The sequence below is a fragment of the Rhineura floridana genome, chromosome 1, assembly GCF_030035675.1.
Source record: "Rhineura floridana isolate rRhiFlo1 chromosome 1, rRhiFlo1.hap2, whole genome shotgun sequence".
Lineage (NCBI taxonomy): Eukaryota > Metazoa > Chordata > Lepidosauria > Squamata > Rhineuridae > Rhineura > Rhineura floridana.
The window spans coordinates 34,138,141-34,162,476 of record NC_084480.1 but is presented as its reverse complement, the minus strand read 5'-3'; the positions used below and the strand labels follow the sequence as shown (position 1 = coordinate 34,162,476).

General features: G+C 40.3%; 1 protein-coding gene across 3 annotated transcripts in view; it reads right to left on the bottom strand.

Annotated features, from left to right (window-relative positions):
* ITGA1 (integrin subunit alpha 1) overlaps positions 1-24,336 on the bottom strand; it is a 131,542-nt gene that overhangs the window by 42,706 nt on the left and 64,500 nt on the right. For all 3 annotated transcript variants that reach the window (XM_061617663.1, XM_061617672.1, XM_061617682.1), the window contains 9 exons: positions 18,240-18,390; positions 16,468-16,633; positions 10,344-10,417; positions 8,891-9,035; positions 7,149-7,291; positions 4,484-4,627; positions 3,619-3,876; positions 2,917-3,047; positions 1,821-1,984 (listed from right to left, as the gene is read on the bottom strand). In XM_061617663.1, the coding sequence (XP_061473647.1) occupies positions 1,821-1,984; positions 2,917-3,047; positions 3,619-3,876; positions 4,484-4,627; positions 7,149-7,291; positions 8,891-9,035; positions 10,344-10,417; positions 16,468-16,633; positions 18,240-18,390 (1,376 nt within the window). The remainder of the gene's footprint in view (positions 1-1,820; positions 1,985-2,916; positions 3,048-3,618; positions 3,877-4,483; positions 4,628-7,148; positions 7,292-8,890; positions 9,036-10,343; positions 10,418-16,467; positions 16,634-18,239; positions 18,391-24,336) is intronic.

Sequence of the window (24,336 nt, the reverse complement as noted above, 5' to 3'; positions counted from 1 at the left end):
TAAAACAGCCAATATCATAATGCCGTTGTATAAATCTATGGTGCGGCTGCATTTGGAATACTGTGTACAGTTCTGGTTGCCTCATCTCAAAAAGGATATTATAGAGTTGGAAAAGGTTCAGAAGAGGGCAACCAGAATGATCAAGGGGCTGGAGCGACTCCCTTACGAGGAAAGGTTGCAGCATTTGGGGCTTTTTAGTTTAGAGAAAAGGCGGGTCAGAGGAGACATGATAGAAGTGTATAAAATTATGCATGGCATTGAGAAAGTGGATAGAGAAAAGTTCTTCTCCCTCTCTCATAATACTAGAACTCGTGGACATTCAAAGAAGCTGAATGTTGGAAGATTCAGGACAGACGAAAGGAAGTACTTCTTTACTCAGCGCATAGTTAAACTATGGAATTTGCTCCCACAAGATGCAGTAATGGCCACCAGCTTGGATGGCTTTAAAAGAAGATTAGACAAATTCATGGAGGACAGGGCTATCAATGGCTACTAGCCATGATGGCTGTGCTGTGCCACCCTAGTCAGAGGCAGCATGCTTCTGAAAACCAGTTGCCGGAAGCCTCAGGAGGGGAGAGTGTTCTTGCACTCGGGTCCTGCTTGCGGGCTTCCCCCAGGCACCTGGTTGGCCACTGTGAGAACAGGATGCTGGACTAGATGGGCCACTGGCCTGATCCAGCAGGCTCTTCTTATGTTCTTATGTATGATATTGTTTTTTGTTGGGAATTGTAATTTTAACTATGGTAAACTATGGCATTATGAATGCATACAGATTGGAAGAGTGGCATAAAACTCCATATAAACATAGAAAAGCTAATTTGCAGGTCTCACCTGAAGGGAGGATATAGATTCTTTCAATTCACAGACAGAATAGGCATCTGACTCTGAAGCAGCTGTTGTTATGTGCCTTCAAGTCGATTACGACTTATGGCGACCCTATGAATCAGCAACCTCCAATAGCATCTGTCGTGAACCACCCTGTTCAGATCTTTTAAGTTCAGGTCTGTGGCTTCCTTTATGGAATCAATCCATCTCTTGTTTTGCCTTCCTCTTTTTCTACTCCCTCCTGTTGTTCCCAGCATTATTGTATTTCCTAGTGAATCATGTCTTCTCATGATGTGTCCAAAGTATGATAACCTCAGTTTCATCATTTTAGCTTCTAGTGATAGTTCTGGTTTAGTTTGTTCTAACACCCAATTATTTGTCTTTTTTGCAGTCCATGGTATGCGCAAAGCTCTCCTCCAACACCACATTTCAAATTAGTTGATTTTTCTCTTATCTGCTTTTTTAACTGTCCAGCTTTCACATCCATAGTAGAAGAGACGAAACCTTATGCAGGCCTGTATTAGGAGCCCTGCCAGGGAGCTGGATATAACCTTGTAAATAAATCACTTTTCAACACGTCCATGAAGCCTGAACCCCATAGTTGAGTTCAACAGACCATGCAAGTGGAAATACAAATAACTGTTTCATTTATTTTTGCTTCTTTATCACATGTGAACTGACCTCCTTATTAATGTTTACCATGCTTTAGATGATTAGATCTCTCAATTACTGCATCAGCCTAGTATGAAATACAATATTGTTATGGAAGGAGGCATATTCATTAGTCTCATGTTAAGGAACAGTTTATGAAAGAGCTGGTCTATTCTAATTTTGCTTGCAACAAATGAAGATATGGCAAAGCCTGTGGCCTACAGTCATTTGCTGATCCTCTTGCAGATTCCCAAGGAACTGCTCTAAAGCAAGTTTGTGTTCATTTTTAATTCATTAGACAATGTACATAGCAAAATTCTGTAATCTGGGTGCAGTCTACTTACTTGTTTCATTAATTGTAACCTCTGCTGATTTTAATCTGACTTCAAAGCAAATTGTGGCATTGATGGACACTCTTTGTTTTTGCATGCCATGGTTTATCTTCTGGATATTAATTTTGCTGGGCATGAATTTCATGGAAGCATGTACTTCAGCCACATCTCGAGACCTAAAACAGACACCATTCATGAAACATACTAGAAAATACTAGGGTTGATCAGAAATTTCTCAGAGGAGAAAAGAAGTTTCTGACTTTTTTTTTAAAGCTGTTCTCTCTTTTTAGAGCTCCTCCTAAACTGTTGATGAATTGCACTTCTCCCCTGGAGAACATTCAGCAAGTATGGCCTGCCCAATTTTACCATTTGTGAATGTTGATTCAGTTTTCAAATTGTTTAATATTTCAATATTGTTGAAAGAAGGCATGGGTTGCATCTGACTCATTTATAATCAGAGTAGGCCCACTGACAATAATGGACCTAAATTAAGTTAATCTGTGTAGAACTAACATTGGATATAACCCATTGGGACTGAACCCTGTTCCTGCCCATTCTCCTCCAGTACTTCCTTCATCCATCAATATGAACTGACAACAGAATTTTATGCAACATTAAGTGAGCCCAAAGTTACTATTATAATTTAATTTTTACATTTAGATTCCACCTTTTCCTCCAAGGAACTCAAGATGGCATAAAAACATGGTTCTTGCTCTCCTGATTTTATCCTCATAACCCTGTGAGGTAGGTTAGGCTGAGAGACAGTGACTTGCCCAAGGGCACCCAGTGAGCTTCATGGCCAAGTGGCGATTTGAACCCTGGTCTCTCAGGTCCTAGTCTGACACTCTTAAACATTATACCACACATTGAGAGGTGGTGGTTTTTTATAGAAAAACCATTGGAGAATTTCAACTTCCCCTCAGCAATATTTGGCAAAATGCCCCCCCTCCATCACCCAGAAATGGTGTATAAAATTATGGGATTCCTGCTTTAGCTCAGCCCTAGAAAATACTAAGGATGTTTTAACTTTTTACAACATAGTGTCTTTGATAGGTAACAGTTACTGACATCTTGATTGCTCTTTAAAGTGGAAGTTTAACGTAAATACCAGAAGAGGGCTGCCCCTCCAAGGCCTCCAATAGTGACATCTGTCAGTCCATCTCCATTCAAATCCATTTCACCATGTATAGATTGGCCAAAAAATTTCATCTTTTCCCCGTCTCCACCCGATGCAATGCGCTGTGGAAAGCACAATATTTTTATGACAGTCAACAGGTGTACATGTTTACCGTGGATTTTGAATCAAATCTCTTACAGCACTTTAAGATAGGTGTGGCTATGGATACCACTTTTCTTATTACTTTTGATGTCTCTTGGGGTCTGTTTTTTCATTTTAAATATATGATACAGTTTAATACTTGTGTTGTATTAAACTGTATTATATATTTAAAATGAAAAAAACAAACCCCAAGAGACATCATTGATTCCAAAATCTCACTGAATATATTATTTGAATCTAATTTTAGAGCCTTAAAAATCTCATATAGTCACATTACAGAACGTATCTAAAATTTGGTTAATGCAGACATTCAGATTTGAATGTAAGGCAATCCCAGATTGACATTCATTACAATTTGTCATTTACTAACATATACATTAAATTAATTTCACCTCTAAACAGAATGACATTACAGCCAATTCATGATTTTTACAAAACTGAGTACACATAATTTCTAATAGCACCCCATTGCCACTACTATTAAAAAACCCAGTTTTTATATCTAGACAGTCTCTTAATCTTGTTCCATACCTGAGCATATTCTTTCCTTATAGTGTTTCCATTGCCATGGTAAACATACACAGCTCCTCGATGATCATCTTCTAGGGGAGCACCTATAACTATATCATTAAACCCGTCAAGGTTGAGATCTTTTACTGGGGCAATTGATGTCCCAAAACGAGCTCCGCAAGGTTCATTCTTATTGTGATTTGTGCAGTCATTGTGCTTCAGTAGCGAGCAGCATGTTTGCTTTACAGGCTCGAGTGTCATCTGATGTTCAAATGTGTTCTGTGAAAGGGAAAGTATGAAAAGCATGGATTTCTATCTACTTTATATTACAAGTGCTCTCGATAGCCTTTTCAAAAGACATGAAACACAAGCAGAAAGTTCCTTTAGTAGCTTGATGCTAATTTATTGCATCTCACCCATAATTAGAACTCTCTCCCACAATACTAGAACTCAGGGCCATCCAATGAAGCTGAATGTTGGAAGATTCAGGACAGACAAAAGAAAGTACTTTTTCACACAGCACATACTTAAACTATAGAAATTGTTCCCATAAGGCTCACCACTAACTTGAATTGCTTTAAAAGAGGATTAGACAAATTCATGGAGGATAAGGCTATGGATGACTAATGGCCATGATGGCTATGTTCTGCACCCACTACTGTCAGAGGCAGGATGTCTCTGAATACCAGTTGCTAGGAATCACAAGTGGGGAGCATACTGCTGCACTCAGGTCCTTCTTGTCGGCTTCCCATAGGCATCTGGTTGGCCACTGTAAGGATGCTGGATGATGCTGGACCTTTGGCCTGACTCAGCAGGGTTTTTCTTATGTTCTTATTGTTTGAATCCCAACCCAGTTCATCCCTGCCAATTGTTGTTTTATGCTTACCTTGTTCAATGAATAAACATACACTTTGCCTTGTTCTTCTTTTTCGGCCCCCATGTACATAGGTGCTCCCACCAAAAGAATATCAGTAAATGTATCTTTGTTGATGTCGATAGTTGTGATCACACTTCCAAAATAAGATCCAATCTGTCATTCATGAAAATAGGATCCCATCACATGCTTGCAATTGATATGCATTGTATTTTTATTTCATTCATAAACTTAACGTTAAAGATACCAAAGCAGTGTATAGAAAATGAGATATACAATACATAAAAGCAATATAAAATACAATATAATAAGTTCACATGTTCATAGTGACCAGCAGTGTGCTTGACCCCCCCAAAAAACATAACAGGGAAAGCATGAGTGAAAAGGAAAGTACAGGAGGGCCCCACTCATACGGCAGGTTAAGTTCCAGACCCCCACCAGAAAGCGAAACAGCTGTAGCACGGGGGTCTGGAACCTAACCCACTGATCGCACCAGAGGAGGAGAAGATCAGATCTTCCCCTCCTCGGGCGCAATCAGCTCAAGTGGGTGTCTGATCATGCCAGAAGAGGAGAAGATCAGCTGTAGCACACCACAGCTGATCTTCCCCTTGTCCGGTGTGATCAGCTGGAGTGTGGGGAGCTCCAGCCCCCCCCCCAGCTGATTGCCTTGCTGGGCTGGCGCCGTATTAGCAGAACGCAGAAAAGCGGAGCGCCGAGAAGCATGCATTGGAAACATAAAATCATATTGTATAATTCAATTTGGTAGTAGTTATGTGTGCCAAGAAGAAGCCCCTGCTTCCATTGCAGACTTTTATCCCAGTTCTCTCTTTTTCCTCTCTATTTTGTTAGGGTGCGTTTAGACAGTAGGGACTGGCAGGGAAGGTGGGGTGAGAGCTCCCTGAGGTTTAGCCTTTCAAGCTTTCTCACAGAACTCTGAGACATTCCCTGAAACGTTCCCTAGAGGTCTCAGAAAAAGCACAGAAGAACTGAGTTTAATATGAGTTGAAAAGGAATGGAGGAGGGCATGCAAGTTGCTTGACATATGGAACTGATTGACCCAATATATTCGTTATGCCAGGCATAAGCCACAAGTCAAGACAGTTGAAAACACAAACTGCATTTTAAAAAGGGGTTAGATAAATTAAGCCTGAACATTAGCCACGATAACTAGGAATGAGACCACCATTTGTGTATCCCTTTCAAGAGAAAAAGGTGGGGTATGTAGTACATATATAGTTTGTAAGTAAGCAAGCAAGCTAGCTTTCCTGGAGTACTTTGTCTGAGACAGGGTGGTATGCCAGATGAACCCATAACAATTATTTCATTTGATACAACACATCAGCTCTTATGTTACGTGCATCAGTGGGTATAAAGATAGGAGCCAGAGATCAGTGGCCACTAGAAAGAACCCAAGAAGGGCTTGCCAAATCAGTGGGCCCGGAGAATAGACAGGACGGAGTCAAAACTCCAGGGCTGGTGCAGTAGTGGTAGTAGTGGTGGGCACCATTTCTGTATTTCTACAAGAGCACCCAGATACCTATAGTTGGATCCAATCTTAGTGATGCTTAGAGTTGACCCATTAAAATCTATATGGCTTAAATTACTCATGAATGGGTCTACTCTAAGCATCACTAAATCTGAATCCAACCCTACAGGTTGCCTAGTTGCCATTCCTGGCTAGTTCATGGAATATTCTGTGAGGTCAGTGGGTTCTGTGGCACTGACAGTTACAAAACAAGGATAGTGAAGGGCATGGATATACTTTCTCAGGAATTCTTGCTAGTCAGAAATGTAGGACTTGTAGTAGCCTCCCCCAGGGTAATTAGAGTCACTGACTTATTTGTCACTCAGCAGGATTTCCATGGAGGCACCAGCTGTATGAATCAACAGGTGTGGGAAAGGGAGGAGGGTCTATCCATGGCGACCAAGCCACATACATATTTGCAACTGCCGTTTTTTGATCAGCCATGATATTATGAATGGGTGGGGCTGTATACACAAATATGCGGAGGTGATGATTCGTAAGGGGCCCTGGCCCCAAGCGATTTAGGCCCTTGAAAATTAATGAAGGAAAAATTGATTTGTTTCCCTTAGTCACACACAGCAGGCATTAAAAACAGGCCTGCGTGTATGGAAAGAAGAGAAAGAGTTAAGCTCACTTTGCTGCAAAATTCCTTAGCACCCTTTCCGTACACGCAGGCCTATTATTAATGCCTGCTGTGTGTGACTAAGGGAAAGAAATCCATTTTTCCTTCATTAATTTTCAGGGGCCTAAATCGTTTGGGGCCAAGGCCCCTTAAGGGGTTCTCCATCACTACCACTTCCATGGGATTCTTGCTGGTCTTATACATTCCTGTAGGTGAGCAAACATATGGACCAAGCCTATTGGGAGAATTAGAACCTGATATGAAAGTCCACATTGTCCACATATAGCTTATGTGGATCAAATGTGTGGGATAAGTGCATCTCATACTGGAAATGAACAATGCACAGTTACTGATTTTAAGCAGCTTTAGTAACAAGTTAATATGATCGGACTACAGCAGTGGTTCATGCCTTTTGGTTTTTCTCCCATGTTCATTTTTCATACCACTGAATATGTGACAAATCATATATTTGTCTATGATATATCCATATTTAATTCCAGAAGTATTTTGATTGCAGTATGTCCACTTACTTGTTCTCCATTTAATCGCTGAAGTATTTCTATATGTGCACCTCTCATTCTATATATGATAACTTGACCAGTGTGATTATATCGAGGCTGGCCAGCAATGTATAACGCATCTCCGGGTACTGTGGCTGAATTTACTATATAACCTAAAAGAAAGAATGGGAACGGGGCATTCATTTTTTTAAAAAACTTGCATGCATAAATATATTTCCCATAGGCCAATGCAGTGCAGTCCTAAACATATCTACTCAAAAGTAAGTCCTATTGAATTCAATAAATGGGGTTAGGACTGCAGCCCAAGGCAACTAATTCTTCCAGTCCATCAGATTGTATCTGAATTCACAGCAGTGCAGATGATTATTCGTGAGCATCAGTGGGAGAGTGACAGCAAGGGGGGGCAGTTCTTTCTCTGCGATGAACCATGATCTTCAGATTCAAAGATTTCATTTTTTAAAACACAAGTTTCTAACATTTGTGAAACCTGAGATCTGAGGGAATATGTGCAGGCACTATTCTCATTTGTTTTGTGAGAAACTACCCTTTTTATGTATTTGGAGTATTTAATTTACCCCCTCCCTTGAAAAATTCCTGCAGATGCTCATTTATTTATTTATTGCACTTGTATACCGCCCCATAGCCGAAGCTCTCTGGGCGGTTTACAGCAATCAAAAACATTAAAACAAATATACAATTTAAAACACATATTTTAAAAACAATTTAAAACACAATTTTAAAATGTAAAACAATTTAAAAATTGTGATCATATCTGATCATATGTGATCATGTGATCATATCTGCCATATTTTTTACCACATCTATAGCCCACTCCACCCACCCCAAGAAATTCATGAAGGCATACATTGGTTGCAGCTAATTACCTTCCCAGCATCTTTGTGAGATCATGTAGGCAGAAAGATTAAGATGCCCTATCCAGGGCATATAATCCTACTAAGTGGTGAGGAGGATTTTGCCACACATAGCCCTCTTCACACACAAAGTAAGCTATAAACCATGGCTTATACATGAGCAAATTGTGCCTGTTTTGCTCTTCACCATTTCTCCCAGTTCCTGCTGGTAGGAAGAAAATCATGATCTCTGGCTTGGCATTAGCCCCCAAAAAGGGGTAGTTGTTTGTTTTGCTTCCCAGAAATCACAACCTGTAGCTAAGGTTTGTTCTTGGCGTACTGATCATGGTTTGTTGAAGCAAAACAAACTACATAATACTACGCCAAAGACTGTGGTTCATTTTCTTTCAGCAGAAGCCAGGAGACGTGAAGTGGCCACAATTTGCTTGTGCTAACAGTGTTGGAATGGGAGACAACAATGCTTGTAATTAGTTACCTGAACTAATGCTAGACAGAAAAAGTAATCATTGTGTTCCTCTCGCTGACTCTTTTGTAACTTTGTAGCTTGAGCATCTCTACCGCCTCCTCCTCAAACCACAACCCTCCCCTTTGTTCTCCGCCCATGTTGTAAGGACATGCCATCCTGAGCTCTCACTCAGAGAGATGCTTATGTATGCTAGATGTAAATGAGCCTTAACGTTTTTCTCACACCTTTACCAGCAGTCTTAACAAACTGATTTGTTGCAACTGCTGTATAACTCCGCTGACTTCTAGTAACCGGCAGATGTGAAGACGTACAGACAACAGCTATTCTTTGCTGGGGCATCTGGTTGCAAGACTAAGGTATTGCAGATTGGTTCACCGAGAGGAAAGAATGAATGACTAGAGTATTTGACCCACCTAAGTAAGCTGCAAGAGGCTCATTTCTTTCTGAAGACTTGTCATGAAATGTGTCATTTCTTGGTATTAGAAAGGCATTATCCTTTAGCATGACGACAGTTCCATTCCAGTCATATGCACCAACTGCTCCAAGCATGATCCAATCCTTATATAGCAGGAGAAATCAATTATATACAGAAACCATACTATAACATCTTTAATGATTATATGATCATATTATGATATTCAGCATAAATGCCTTCAGTGAGGAAGCCTTCATCCGCAAACTGCACATGTAAAAATAGCCACGTGAACTTGTACCCCATTTGCACATGATTTCATGGATACCTTTCCACATCAAGATGTATACACAAAAGCATTGTCTGTATTAATTTTGTAGTGGTGAAATCCTTGTTACTTGCAGATGGTCATTCACTTTTAAACTATATACCTATAAGTATGGGAATTAACCATAGAACAACAAAAGTGGATTTTGAAAACCCTTATGGTCCTAAGAGACTTATACTTCAAGCCTGGAAGGATAAGTATCCACTAAGTCTATCGCACAATGGACTGAGGACCTCACTGTGCAGGAGGTACGCCTGGCGCCTACGCTGCTATCCTTTCGGCGCCAGGCTAAAACCTTCCTATTCTCCCAGGCATTTTAATATATTTCTATGTATTTTACTGTTTCAATGTTTTAGCTATGCTAATATCATTTAGTGTTATTATGAATTTGTATTTTTATCTGTGATTTTGTTCATTTATTGTATTATTGTATGTTGTACACCGCCCAGGGAGCCATTGGCTATGGGCGGTTTATAAATGAAATTAAATAAATAAATATATTTGAACTTATTTCATATAGATGTCAATTTTGAGTGGATACCTATTTGGAAATCTGGAGGGCTTATATTAACTTATATGTTTAACTCAAGATGTATGTACTGGTTATTGCATCTGTAATGTAAACTGATGGTGGTTTATTGTTTTTATTAGTAGTATTCATATATTATTTCTTAAATTTGTTTTTGTTTTTGTATTGTCAATATTTTTATTTTATTTCATTAATTTTTCTTTTTTCTTTTTCTTTCACTGTTAAATTTGTAAATAAAAAATAATTAAAAAAACTAAAGAAAACCCCCCATGAAAGCTTCCCCACTGCAGACTTGCATGCTAAATGTGCAGATGTTACGTGGCAGAGAAAGCCAACATTGTTGGTGGCACTGGCAGTGCAGCCCCTCCTCGATTCCATACTTTAGCATTAGCAGTGAATAGTGCTTGTGTCACCACATCGTCACAGGCAGAGTCTATGTGCGCATCCAGTGTTTAGCCATGCACACTAACATCCCTCCCCCCAAAAAAATTCCTTATAGCAATCTTTCTGTCTAAGGATATGCAAGTCTCAACCTCTTCCGTTTTAAGAACAAATTATTTTTAACAACTTTTAAAAACTTCAGTCTGGTTAGTTTACCTGGGAATAATGTGCACTGAACCCTGCTTGAGACATTTCCATTTCAAAAGAGGCTGCCAGCTGGTCTTTCGTAGCTGTAAGACAGGAAATAGTTATTAGTTTAAAATGAATCAAAATTCTGACTATAAATAATCTGAAATGGGAGGAAAGACTAGGCAGTTTATTAAGACTTACAAATATCTTGACTTTGACAGTGTGAAATATTTCAAACAGATATTATATATCCATGAGAGTGGCTGTATACTATAGCCAGCATGGATTTTTTGCATTCCACAATGTTAAATTGAAAATACCCTCATGCCATTCTGCTGCTTACCATAAGCTCATTTCAAAACAAAAGCGTACAAAACTTATAGTTCTGAACTCTGAAATGCTTGCTTAACAACCCTCTAAATTTTCATGGTGATACACAAAACAGAATCGAGAGTTCAAAGTGTAAAAAGAGAAGAAGAAGAAAGACCCCTGTTGGACTTTTTTCTGTCAGTAGTCTCATAATTTGTTAAAATTAATTAAAACTCAGCCATGTTCACAGAGTACCTGTAATCCTATTACTGACCTTGCCCAATACTCTGACCTTCATCTTCTGCAGTTTAAAAGTTAAAAAAAATGCCTGGCTGATTTTTAATTAAATTAAGAAATTTAACACTGAAGTCAATTATAGCCTCAGGCATGCTCAGTAAGAACCAACTGTCAGTGTTCTAAAAGCCAGACTCACAGCTGTTTGGCTTGGCTATCAGGGGGGTGCACCCACACCAGACATTTATTTTACTTTAGATAGTCATGGCTTCCCCCAAAGAATCCTGGGAAGTGTAGTTTGTGAAGGGTGCTGAGAGTTAAGAGACTCCTATTCCCCTGACAAAGCTCCAGTGGCCAGAGGGGTTTAACAGACAGCCCCTCTTCTGGGGATTGTATCTCTGTGAGGGGAATAGGGCCTCTCCTAGCGACTCTCAGCACCCTTCACAAACTACTGTTCCCAGGAATGTGGATGTGGCCAGCGACAGTTTTGGTTTAAATTTGGGTGAGAGACTACATGTGCCTGCTGTAGAATAAAAAGGTGGGGGGAAAACCTGAAAAACAATGATATTGTTCACAATGTTTTCCTTTTGGAAAGGGGCTTTCCCTCTGCCCCTTCTTTCCCCCTTCCCCCTCCTTTCCCCTTCCTGCCCCTCCCCTAGGTCAGTTCACCTATTCTAAGCATAATTGTACAGGAGTAAATTCCTCTGAACTCAAAAAACACGCAAATGATCAAACCTGCCCTCCTATCCCCTCCTTTTGCCCCTCCCTCCCCTTCCAATCCCCTCCCCTCTCCTTCCCCTCCCTTCCTCCTTTCCTCTCCTGTCCCCTCCCCCCTCCTCTTGGTCAGTTTTATCTATTCTAAGCGTGATTGCATGGGAGTAAATCCCACTGAACTCAATAAGCATGCAAATAATCAAACCTGTCTTTCCCCTCCTTCCCCACTCCTCTCCCTTCCTTGTCCCTTCTTTCTCCTCCTCTGTCCATTCCATCCCTCCATCCCTCCATCCCTCCATCCTCCTCCCTCACAGCAGTAACACAGGAAAGAAGCAACGTACTAAGAAAACCAACAAAAATGTAATTCTCCATCTTTGGAGATGGCAGGTGTTGACATGTATTGGATCACATCCTAAATGTGGTGTGCTCACCATAGTTAGAGATTGTTAAGCAAAGGCTGGACAGCTAGCTATCAGGAACGTCATTATAGTGGATTTACTGCATTGGCATGTGTTTTCCTTTTGCGTGCACACATACAGAGCTTTGCTGGAATGCAACCAAAATTTATAAGCAAGGAAAGGAATACTTTTCACAAGCCAAGAAAAAAAATATATAAAATCCTTAACTGAAACATGCTGCAATGCTGAGAAGCAATTGTGTTCAAACATTGTTTCTGCAGAAATCCAATCATTCTAATGAGGTTCCTAATAATTTGTTAGCAACAAAATGCTAATTTATGTTTTCATAAATGTATTCCTATATTTATGCTCTCTGTTGACATGGATGCAAATGTTATCCACAAGCATGCCTAGAATGGTGATTCAGGAAAGACCGAGATGTTTAAGTGTGAAGCATACACAGATGTTTTGCCTGCTAGCAAATATAATCATTTACAAATTACTTGTATTGCTGTCTAACATTTTAAACCACCACTTAAGCATTAAACACTGCAGAGAACACACAAGAGTGACGCTGTTCCTGCCAAGAGATCTTATAAAGCAATGAACAGATTACAATAGGGGACTGCAAAAGATTAACAAGAATTGAGTATGGGGAGTTTGGCTAATACTGAAAGTGCCAGGGGTTTAGGCCACAGCAGGCCTTGAATGCGGGATCAAAGGATGTCAGTCAAAAAACCAGCCTGTGCAATGCCAATTCACATGACCTTCAACATTTCAAAGATCAGGGACAGTCCTGCTTAACCAGGTGATGGAATATGTGGATGTATTCAACAAAGTCCTACTCAGAGTAGACCCACTTAAATTAATGAACATACGTTAGCCCTGTCTATTAACATCAGTGGGTTTACTCTGAGTAGGACTAGCACTGGATACCACCCACATTCTTTTGTTTTGTAATTGTTATGCAGGACCATGTCAGCAAATGATTGCCCCTTATTGGCCAAACTACCAGGAAAGTCAACAACATTTTGTTAAATATTTCCTGGGAGATAAATCCCATGGATGTCATTAGTAGCGAACAATTTTTTATCTGTGGCAGTAAGGACAAAGAGGCAATTAATCATCTGAAGCTAGAATGATCTTTTACCAGGGAGGGGGGCACTACTTAGGCCATTTGTTATCTTGTATATATGTATATTTGAGCCAATAACATTCATGTTAGACCTTGCCTTGTATTTTGCTTTGTACGTAAGATTATGGTACATTGTGTGGTTTTATTTTTGGCCTTATATATGGTCTGTTGAATGTAAGACATGGAATTAGTCATGACTAGGATTGGAGGAGAAATTCAGTGCACTTTCTGAAACAATACGAAAACCAAAACACAGCCAACCTTTGAAAATTGCACTTATCTGAATTTTGCAATGCAGCTCTCAAACCAAACAACTTTTTAAAAAATAAAATACATATATTAGAGAAAAATGTGCATAAAAATGAACATGTTAGTGAAAATTACATACAAATATGCATTACGTTAGGGAAAATTGCTTGCAAAATGTATACATTAGTCAAAACCGCATGAAAATATGTATATTAGGAGACATTTACACTAAAATGCTGATGAATTTTCATGAGGATCTTTTTTAAAAAATGCAGAGATGTAGAGAACTGAATTTAAGACTGGAAAAAAATACAAAATGAGAGGTCTGTAACTGACAGATCCTTCCATCCTTAGTCATGACAACTTAAATGCCATTGATTTCAGTGGGAACTAAGTGCAATTAACATGGGGTCATACTCAGAGCAGACATCACTAACTTAGGTTAGTGGGTCTATTCTGAATGAAACATAGTTGGATCCAACACTTAAAGGACATGTCTACCAACAGCTACAAGACATGCTTACCAAAGAGCACTATGAGAGACAGTGTCTGCCATCTCTGTTGCATATTTCCATTCTCAACTGGCAACTAAATTGCTGGATGGAACACAATGGTGGCCAGGGTGATGGGCCAAAGCAGCAGAACCACTCTCATAAGAGCATAAGAAGAAACTGCAGGATGAAGCAAGTCCAGCATCCTGTTCTCATAGTGGACAACCAGATGCTACTGGAAGCCTGCAAGCAGGACTTGAGTGCAAGAGCACTCTCTTCTCCTGCACTCTCTAGCAACTGGTACTCAGAAGCATGCTGCCTCCAACTATGGAAGCAGAGCATACCCATCATGGCTAGTAGCCAGTGATAGCCTTATCCTCCATGAACTTGTCTAATTCTCTTTCAAAGCCATCCAAGTTGGTGACTATCACTGCCTCTTGTGGGAGCAAATTCCATAGTTTAAGTATGCACTGTGTAAAGAAGTTCTTTTGTCTGTCCTGAATCTTCCAACATTCAGCTTTATTGGATGCCCATGAGTTCTAGTGTTATGACAGAGGAGAAAAACTTTTCTCTATCCACTTTCTCCATGCATGCATATAATTTTACACACTTCTGTCATGACATCTCTTACTCACCTTTTCTCTAAACCAAAAAGCCTCAAGTGTTTTAACTTTTCTTCATAGGGGAATTTTTCCATTCTTTTGATCATTTTGGCTGTCCTTTTCTGAACCTTTACAATATCTTTTTTGAAGTGATGCAACCAGAACTATACACAGTATTCCACGTGCAGTCCAAATGCGGTCTCCCATCACTAACACAATTGGGTTGGAACAGGGTTGGGGCTGTGTGGATACACTGGATGAGCCAATCCAGTAGTGTCACCAATGTGTTTGTGCAGTCCCAACATCGCTGCCACCCTGCCCCACCCCAACCACTACACCAGGCACTATTGATGAAATACTAAACTAGATCCAGGAGATTATTCAGTCAAGGTAATAAGGAACCCTCCTTATACATCAGCCCACTCATAACTATGATTTAGGAACCACGTTTTCTCTGTTCAGCTCAGAGATTCTATATGCTACTATCAATTAAATGAGCCAGTTTGCATGTCACCAGAGCCAGAGATCACTCCTGCTTTGCTCATTCCCTAGCATGAGCAGGAGTGACAAACCATGTTATGTCATGTCATGTCATGTCATGTCTTATTTCTAGGCCACCTTTTGGCCAAAAAGGCCTCCAAGGCGGCTTACACACAAATAAAAAACACAAATACAAAATACAAATAAAAACAATACTATTTACAAAAAATCAAACTAACCAAATTATAGCATTTCTAAAAAGCATCAACAGCTATCCAAGAGCATTCATCTCTCAGTCTGCAGCTCCTCCTGATATGATGCAGGCAGAGGGGTGGGGCAAGGCAGGTGGAAAAACTTGCCCCTTGATGGTCCTAGCACAGTCTCACCCCTACAGCCATGGCTTAGCATTACATCTTAACCAGGCATCATGGTTTGTTTCACAAACTATAATTGGTAAGCCAAGAACAAACTTCTACTTCACACTATGGTTTGTTTGGAGTGAAACAAACCACAGTCTCTGGTTTGCACATAACACCAAGCAAGGGATTGTGGTTTGCTGGTCATGCTCGTGCACTAGGGAACAAGTGAATCAGGAGCCATCGGTGCTTTCATGGCACGTGTGATTGCTGTCATGTATTTTTGTCCTAGGTTGCTATAGTCATAAAGAACTACTAAAAAGATGTAAAACAATCACAAAAATCTACCAGTTCTTTCCAATAGGGATGAGGAAATTTTTTCATCCCGAGGGCCTCATTCCCTAGTGGGCAAGCTTCCAGAGGCTGCCTATTAATGATGGGTGTGGTCAGACACACCCCACTCTCCATCCTCCATCCAGACAAACAAAAGAGATTATCTCAGCTCAGGGACACATTCCAGCCTAGTAAAATCACTAGAGAAAGGTGCAGAGGGCCAGTGAGGGATGTAGCCTGGGGAGGGGGCATGGCCTGGGCAGAGTGTTGAGGGCCAGATAGTGTGGGCTGGAGAGTCACATTTGAGATTCCCCACCCTGGTGCTTTACAAGTTAACCTCTATTAAAAATATTATTGAGAAATGCTCTCAAAAGTCCACGAATTCTTTACAATTTTAATAACAACAACAACGTAGTCCCCAAAATGGTAAGCTTTTTCAAAAAATATATCCAAGAGCGAATGTATCTGAGACTGTTTAGCCATTGCTGAATCCTACTCCCACCCCATGAAAGTTGAAATGGTACTCCTGACTAGATGGACCAGTGGCCTCAGGATTGGCCAAGACATTGTGCTACTTGAGGCAGCCAGCTCAGCTTGCCTAATAGTAGGGCCAGCTTTAATTGGTCTGGCCTAATGTGGCAGTTGTAATTTTACCATGCTCTTGAGAAACAAAAAAAGAGAATTTCATTGACGACCCTTGAAGGACAAGATGATAAATTCCAGAATTGCCCTATCTTGATTAAAGTGCATAATGGAAGAATTCAGCAGCAGCAAACCATTTCTCACCCATGGAAACAATGTAGGACCACATTGAAACGAAAGAAAGGAGAAAATCAAAACCCAAACGTACCTTCTAGGGCAAATATTCTCTCTCCAAGAGCTTCAACAATAGTAAGCAGAGCTAATTCATCCGAGACATTGAAGAAATGCTTTTCTGTTGGCTCACTTGCAATCGATTTTATTTCCTCAACAAGTTTCTCGGTGCTTAGGTTCCCTCTGTTGTAGTGGCCAAGAATCTATGACATTTTAAAAGAAGACATGCTAGTTACAAGGTTTCAGAAAGACATTCCTGTAGCTCACAAGTGGTAGCATATGGGAAATGTCAGGGACAAAGACAGGAACCATTGCCTTGGGAGATCGCTCAGTCATGGATATTGTACAATTGTATGAATTGCCCTGCTGCGACCAACCCAGATGGATACACTCCTCAGGTCTGGACCCAGCCTATGTAGATCAGAAGATTTCTGAAACAGCATTGCCAATTGCCACTATTATAACAGCCTAGAAGTGCCCGTATGAGGAACACAATTCCACATCAGTTTTGCAGTTCCGCAGCAGGATCTGCAGTCACCTCCAGGATTTGGAAGGCCCTTGGAGAAGCCACCCTCCACAGCTCCCCTCCTTTGACAAATCTACCTCATCACTGTCATTATCACTAGGTGATGCTGCTTCTTGTCTGCATCATTGCTACATCTGCTTGCTTGTCAAGCAGAGTCAGTGAGCAAGCAAACTGCAACATCTATTTATTTATTATTGCTTTCTTACATTGATATCCCATCTTTCCTCTAAGGAGCTCAAGGTTGCGTACATGGTTCTCCCCTCCCCATTTGATCCTCACAACGACACTGTGAGGTAGGTTCACCTGAGGGGCAGTGACTGGCCCAAGGTCACCCAGTGAGCTTCATGGCCGGGTAGAGATTTGAACCCTGGTCTCCCAGATCATAGTCCAACACACTAACCATGACACCTCCTCCTCATTCTCACCACCACCAGCACTGCCATCTGGGCCAGAGCGGGAGGTGGGTGAATAAGCAAGCAGGCTGCATGGTAGAGAAAGTCTTGCCACTGAGCCTCCTGCTAGGATATGGGCCCTGCATGCCGTGAAGGCAAAGCGCTTGAGACCCATCACCATTATCTGTTTAGAAATCAAACACTGTCAGAATTAGAAAGTTGTCTGGTATAGTATAGCAGCTAAGACTCTGAGCTATGAATTGAGAAGTTCAAATCTTGCTTTATCCATGAATTCACTAGACGATAGGGTTTCCAGGTTCAGGGCCTGAGACTGATTCTGTGCCTTTAGGAGAAGAGAACGTCAGCCAAGTGCAGGTGTTCTTGCAACATTGTAATGGGAAAAACAACAAGGTGGAATTCTCCCTTCCCCCTGCAGAACTTTTAAAGATACAGAAGACCTCTTGGTTGCCAGGCCCAGCCTCCAAGAGGTCTTCTGTACCTTTAAAAGTTGTGCAGGGGGAAGGGAGAATTCTACCTTGAGGTTTTTCCCATTACAGTGTTGCTAGAACACCTGCACTTGGCTGACTTTCTCTTCTCCCAAAGATACAGGATCAGTCTCAGGCCCTGAGCCTGGCAAGCCTACTAGATGACCTTAGGGACCCACCCACCCCTCTCTCAGCCTTAGCAATGTGAAGAAAAGAATACTGATTTTCCTTATAGGGCTGTAGCATGAATGACAGATGACATAGACAAAGTACTGCATTCCTGCTAAAAGATTGTTATGAAATTCTTGAAAGATTGTTGTCTAGATGATGTAGGCCGATTCCAAACAGACTTGAGGAAAATGGAAGGAGAACCTTTAGGTCCCTGAAAATGCAGCACTTCACTTACTGCAATTGAAAATCTCTGTATATTTTCCTCTTCACAATCTTTAATCACATCTTTTAATCGGAAATTGTCGTGCGATTCTCCGTCAGTCACAACTACCATTACTTTCTGGACGCCTTTGCGTGCCCCACGAGCTTCTGTAAAAGCTTCTTTCCTAAAGAGGCAGAGAAAGAGAGAGAGATGCAAAGTGAGAAGAAGCTGCAAACCTTCTGTGGAACTAACAGCTGTAATCAATTATCAATTATAAATAGCAAATACCAAACTAAGCAGGAGCAATAGTAACTAGTGTGGCATACAAGAAATAATCTTGAGCTCCTTGGAGGAAAGGTGGGATATAAACAAACAAACATTCATCGTTCATTCATTCATTAGATTTATTACGGTCAATTGACCAGTCAGAGAAATTCAGTACAAAAAATACACTAAAACATATTCAAAAACAGTACAAAATAGTATAGGTAAGTTAATTATTTCATGAGGCAATGGATCGATTAGGTCAAAGGTTCCTTACTCATCAGGTCTCTATGTGTATCAATGGCTGCTGCAAAAAAATTCACGACTTTACGGGTTATGGGGGAATTAATATCCGCTAATAGATATTGTGCAAAAAATTTTTTATCTCTGCCTGGAAATTTCTGGAAGAGAGGAATAATAAAATGGCTGCAAAGGCTGATATAAAACCTGCATTCCAATAATACGTGTTCTGCTGTCTCAATGGCACCACTGTCGCAAGGACAGTAACGTTCGGTCCGAGGGATTCTATTGAACCTTCCCTCTAGTAGAGCTGAGGGCAAAACGTCAAATTTGGCCAACGTAAAGGCTTTCCTTAACCTAGGAATAGATAGGTGATAAAGAAATTGAGCAGAAATGAATGGTTTTAGGGATGGCGAGCTTGCGAACCTAGGGCTGAGACAGGATAGTACATTTTGGAAATCCACATCTAGAATCCTCTGGGTGATGGCTAACAGCGCTTTCGAGCGCCCCAATGATATAACATAAGAGATAGAAAAGCCAAGAGAAGTAAGCTGCAAGGAAAGGGATTTTTTCCATTTGGATTGAAAGTTGTCAATTAATATAACCAACTGGCTCAAAAATCAGTTTCATCCAGTAGCGAAATTTAAGAATCCAGATCCGCGATTCTATGGAGGGCACACCTGTTATATATCTCAGTTTGGCATTTGAAATGCAAGGGGGGACGGCTAAAATACTTCTAAGAAATTTAGTTTGAATAATCTCAAAGGGTAAGTGTGAATTGTAGTTACTCACTTGGGCACCATACAATAATTTTGAGATTACCTTGGCCGTGAAAACCCTGATCGCAGATGGTACATAGTGGCCACCTTTTGAGCAAAAAAAGGATAAAAGGGCTTTTGATGATCTTAAGGCAATCGCTCTGGCACTCTCCACCGGCGAGCGCCAGAGACCTGACTTATGAAATAGTATTCCCAAGTATCTGTAGGATGGAACTTGGTCGATGGGGGTGCCATTAACTTGCCAATGATACTTCCTTCTCTTTCTAGAAAACACTATAACCTTAGATTTGCTGTGGTTAATCACTAGCTGGTCTTCTATACAGTTGCAAGCAAGGACTCTTAACAGACGTTTCAATTCAACCGGCGATAGCGATAGTAAGACCACGTCATCGGCGTATAATAATACTGATATAGGTTTATTAGCTAAGGTGGGAGGGTGAGCAGGGCATTGTCTCAACTTCTGAGTCATGGAGTTGATATATAGGTTAAATAGGGATGGGGCCAATATACAACCCTGTTTGACTCCCTTATACGTGGGGATGGATTTGGTAAGGATCCCCTCGCGGTTGCATCTAATTTGAACGTATGTGTTATGTTGCAACCCACGGATCAGGGCAAGCAGACGTCTATCAATAGTGGAAGCCTCCAACTTAGACCAAAGGATATCTCTTGAAATTGAATCAAAAGCCGCCTTGAAGTAGATGAAGGCGGCAAAAAGAGCACCACCCGGCCTAACCATGTATTTATCTACTAGATGTTGAAGTACAACAATATGATCCAAGGAGGAGCGCGATGCCCTAAATCCAGCCTGTTCCATCCAATCTTGTAGCCTGGACAATAAATGCCCTGCATATAATTTGCTTATAATGTTTAAAAGAGAAATAGGCCTATAATTAGCGGGATCCTTTCGCAAGCCCTTTTTAAAGATCGGAATAATGATGGCAAAACCCCAATCTTCTGGGATACACAGGGATTGATCTATACTAGTAAATAAAGCAGCCAGGACCGGGGCCCACCATTCTGGATTAGCTTTAAGAACTTCGGGAATAATGTTATCCGGCCCGGGTGCTTTATGCGGTTTTAATCCAGCTATAAGGGATTTTATCTCCTTTACAGGTACGGGCGGCCAAGGAGGGAGGTTTTCTATAGGAGGGTGCATCCTAATTAGATTGGTTTGCCCTAAATTAAAGATATTATGGAAATAGGTTTCCCATGTATGGACTGGAATATGATGATCCACTACATTTGGAGTAGTTGGCCAACCCCCGGCCACAAGCTTCCAAAAGGCAGATACGTCATTTGACTTAGAAGCAACTATCAATGCGTGCCAGAGTTGGGTCTGAGCAATTCTTTTTTTTTTGTTTAATCAGTTGCTTGTGATTTCTTTTTAATGTGAGGCATTCGGAAAGCAAAGCTGGTAGATCTTGTCCTCTATATTCCTTGTATTTCTGAATTAGCTGTTTTTTTAAGGTGACACACTCCTTGTCATACCAAGTTTTTGATAAGTTCGGTTGGGCAAATTGCTTTACTGGTAGATGGGACACTAGGCATGACTGGACTTCATAGATCAGATTTTGAAAAGCTACCAACATAGGTTCACCCTGTACCGACTCTAAAAGGAGATCATGACGACTAAGAAGCCGTTTGGAGATATCTTCAAATCCATTTCTAATTTAAGTGACCACCTAATACAAGTACTACTGGAGCCAGGATCTAGTTGCATTAAAACAGGACGTTCCAGATAAAAAGAGTGGTCACAATTCAGAAGAAGTAGCAGTGGCAAATGGTCGCTATCAAGGCGATGATCTACCGAACAGGAAACAAGGTTGCTAATTTGGTCAGGAGAGATGATAAAGAAATCTATTGTGGATGCACCCATCCCAGAGAGATAAGTATATTCACCTTTAAGATCTCCATTAGCAGAACCATTCAGTAAAATAAGATTCAATTTAAAAAGGGATTGCTTAAGGCATTAACCAGCAAAATTAATACCAGTATCTTTAGAGCAGCGGGAGGGAAAATCTAGAGATGCTTCTAAGAGAGGAGGAGCTTCATGAAAATGGGCATATAGGGCATTATCATTTGATCCAAGTCTTGCATTAAAATCCCCTGCTATAACAACTTTTGCCTCAGCGTATAGCAGGGTTTGTTTATCTATGTATTCCTCTAGCTCGTCAAACATTTTGCCTATGAGCTTTTTTTGTCGTAGAGGGGGGAGATACACATTTATTAGTATCATAGAAAAACTCAGGAACTTAAGGACGAGGGACATGGCTAAACCAGGAAGAATGGCCAAAGCAGTGGTACAAATTCCTAGGTTTAGAGCAATCATTATCGCCAGGCCTCCCTTAGGGCGCCCTGTGATGTTCCTGTATTAATGTATATATGGTAAGTGCTGTTTGTATAGAAGATACATGGTAAGACTTCCGGGAAGGGTGACTTAGCCTGTGCCTGCTTTTGAGACGGGCTCCTGCCTCAAAAGAAGCTTATTCAGATATATCAGTCAGATTTTTTTTTTTTTTGACTGATTAAACTTCTCCCGGGTAGGGAGAAACGAAGAGATTAACCTCAAAGCCTATTTTTGTTGGGACGACCAGATCTCATTAATTTATGGGACGAGGTCCAGCCGACGAAGGTGGGACGGATTTTCAACAACAAGCTCTATCTGATAAAGCGAACGTTCATCTTACCTTCCAAGAGAGAACGCACTAACAGGCAAGCACCCTTCTTTCTATATTTTTCTTTTACTTGACTTAAATTGTTGCTGTTTAAAAGAGATTTGCCAGATTGATCGGTTTTTGACATCTCACTGGGGAGCCATAACTTCTCTCTGCTACTCACTAATTAATAGCTTATCTCTGTTTTTGTTGCAAAAAGCTGTCCTGGATTTGCATTCTAAAGATATACACAGAAGAGGGATTTCTATTCCAGATTTTTATTTTGAAGAATATTATATTGTCTGAGACTACTCTCTTTTTGGTCTATTTTATTTTGTCGAATCTGTTTCCTAACGACGCCATTAATTGTTTCGATCCTGGGAACTGCATTTTGTTTACTTAAGCATGGAGAGATAAGGCTGTCTGCTCTGTTTATACTGTGATGTCACCAAGTTTGGAGTATTAACCCAATTGTTGCTGAAATAAGAAGTGGTTTTCCTATATTTTTCTTTTAAAATGGCAATTAAGAAAGTGGCTGAGAATCTGGAAATAACTATGTTTCAGAAAATAATGGATGAGATTGAGATAACGAAACAAAACCTGCGACAGGGTTGTAAGGAGCTGAAAATTGAATTGAGTAAAATGACGCAGGAGATTAAAGATATAGGGGTCCCTGTGAGAGAGGTGACCCTGGAAGGGGTCCCTGTGAGAGAGGAGACCCCGGAGATTGGAACAAACGTGGAACAGGAAAAAGATTTGGAGTCTATGGACTTTAGAAATAAAATCTATTGTTTGGAGACACAGGAGATTAAAGATATAGGGGTCCTTGTGAGAGAGGAGACCCTGGAGACTGGAACAGGGGTCCCTGTGAGAGAGGAGACCCTGGAGACTGGAACAGGGGTCCCTGTGAGAGAGGAGACCCCGGAGATTGGAACAAACGTGGAACAGGAAAAAGATTTGGAGTCTATGGACTTTAGAAATAAAATCTATTGTTTGGAACTCAATGTTATCTCTGAAGAAATTAATGAAGATTCTAGAGATAAAGTTATCAATGGCATGGATAATCTTCTGGACTGGAATGATGTGATGGAGCCCAATATAGAGAAAATCTATGGAATTAACTGCAGCCATGTGACAATGGAAAAACTTTCAAGAGATGACCCAGTGTATTTTGAAAAAAAGAACAGAGATATGATTTTACAGCAGTATTTCAGCAACCTATTTAGAATGGATGGCAAGAAAATATTTGGGATAGAGGTAATTCCCATCAGACTCTTACTATATGACTATGGCTTTGACAGCAAGATTATTATGGAATACTGATAATGGAAGATTGGATACTGAAATTACTGGACTTAACAAGACTACTGAAGATGGAAGATGGAAAATGGAACTAATAGGGATAATAGAACAATGGCTACTGAAATTACTGAACCTAACAGATTCTGATGTGATGGATTAATTGAAATGTTTATTTTGACTATGGTTATGACAATAAGATTATCATAATTAGTAATGAGATGGATTAATCGATATGCTTATCTGGAAAAAAAAATTGATAGATATATTTCTTAAAGAATTGAAACCTCTCTTTGACTTTTTGTGGAAAGAATAAAGTAATGTTTATGAGATTTGATGATTAAGTAAGATAACTACTGGAGGAAAGTGATTTTATAATATGACTTAAGAGACAGGATTGTTATATATTATAGACTTATAACTGATTTGATCTTTGACAAATGGGAAGTCAATATTTTACTCTTTATTTTTTATTTTTATTTTTTTTTTTTTGTTTAACTATTTTTGATTTTGTTTTTTGTCTTTGAATGTTTTATGATTTCGCCTTGTATGTTTTATGAAAATCTGAATAAAAATTATTGAAAAAAAAAAAAAAAAAAAGAAGATACATGGTAAGTGGAATGAAAGAGGAGGGGGGAGTAAATGAGCAGTAGAATGCTGGATGATTGGCTGAGTGTTTGAATGGCTGGGAGTATAAATGGAAGAATGACAGTTGAATCTAGGTGGAGAATCTGTGGTGAATCTGGGTGGACGTTGCTGGGTTGTTTGAGAAGTGTTTGGTGGTGTTTGGAGGTGGATGTCAGGAGCGTGTGGAGAAAGAGGGGGTGGGAGTTCTAGTTCATGATAAGTCAAGTATCACAGAAATAGATGAAACCATATGCTTAAGTACCA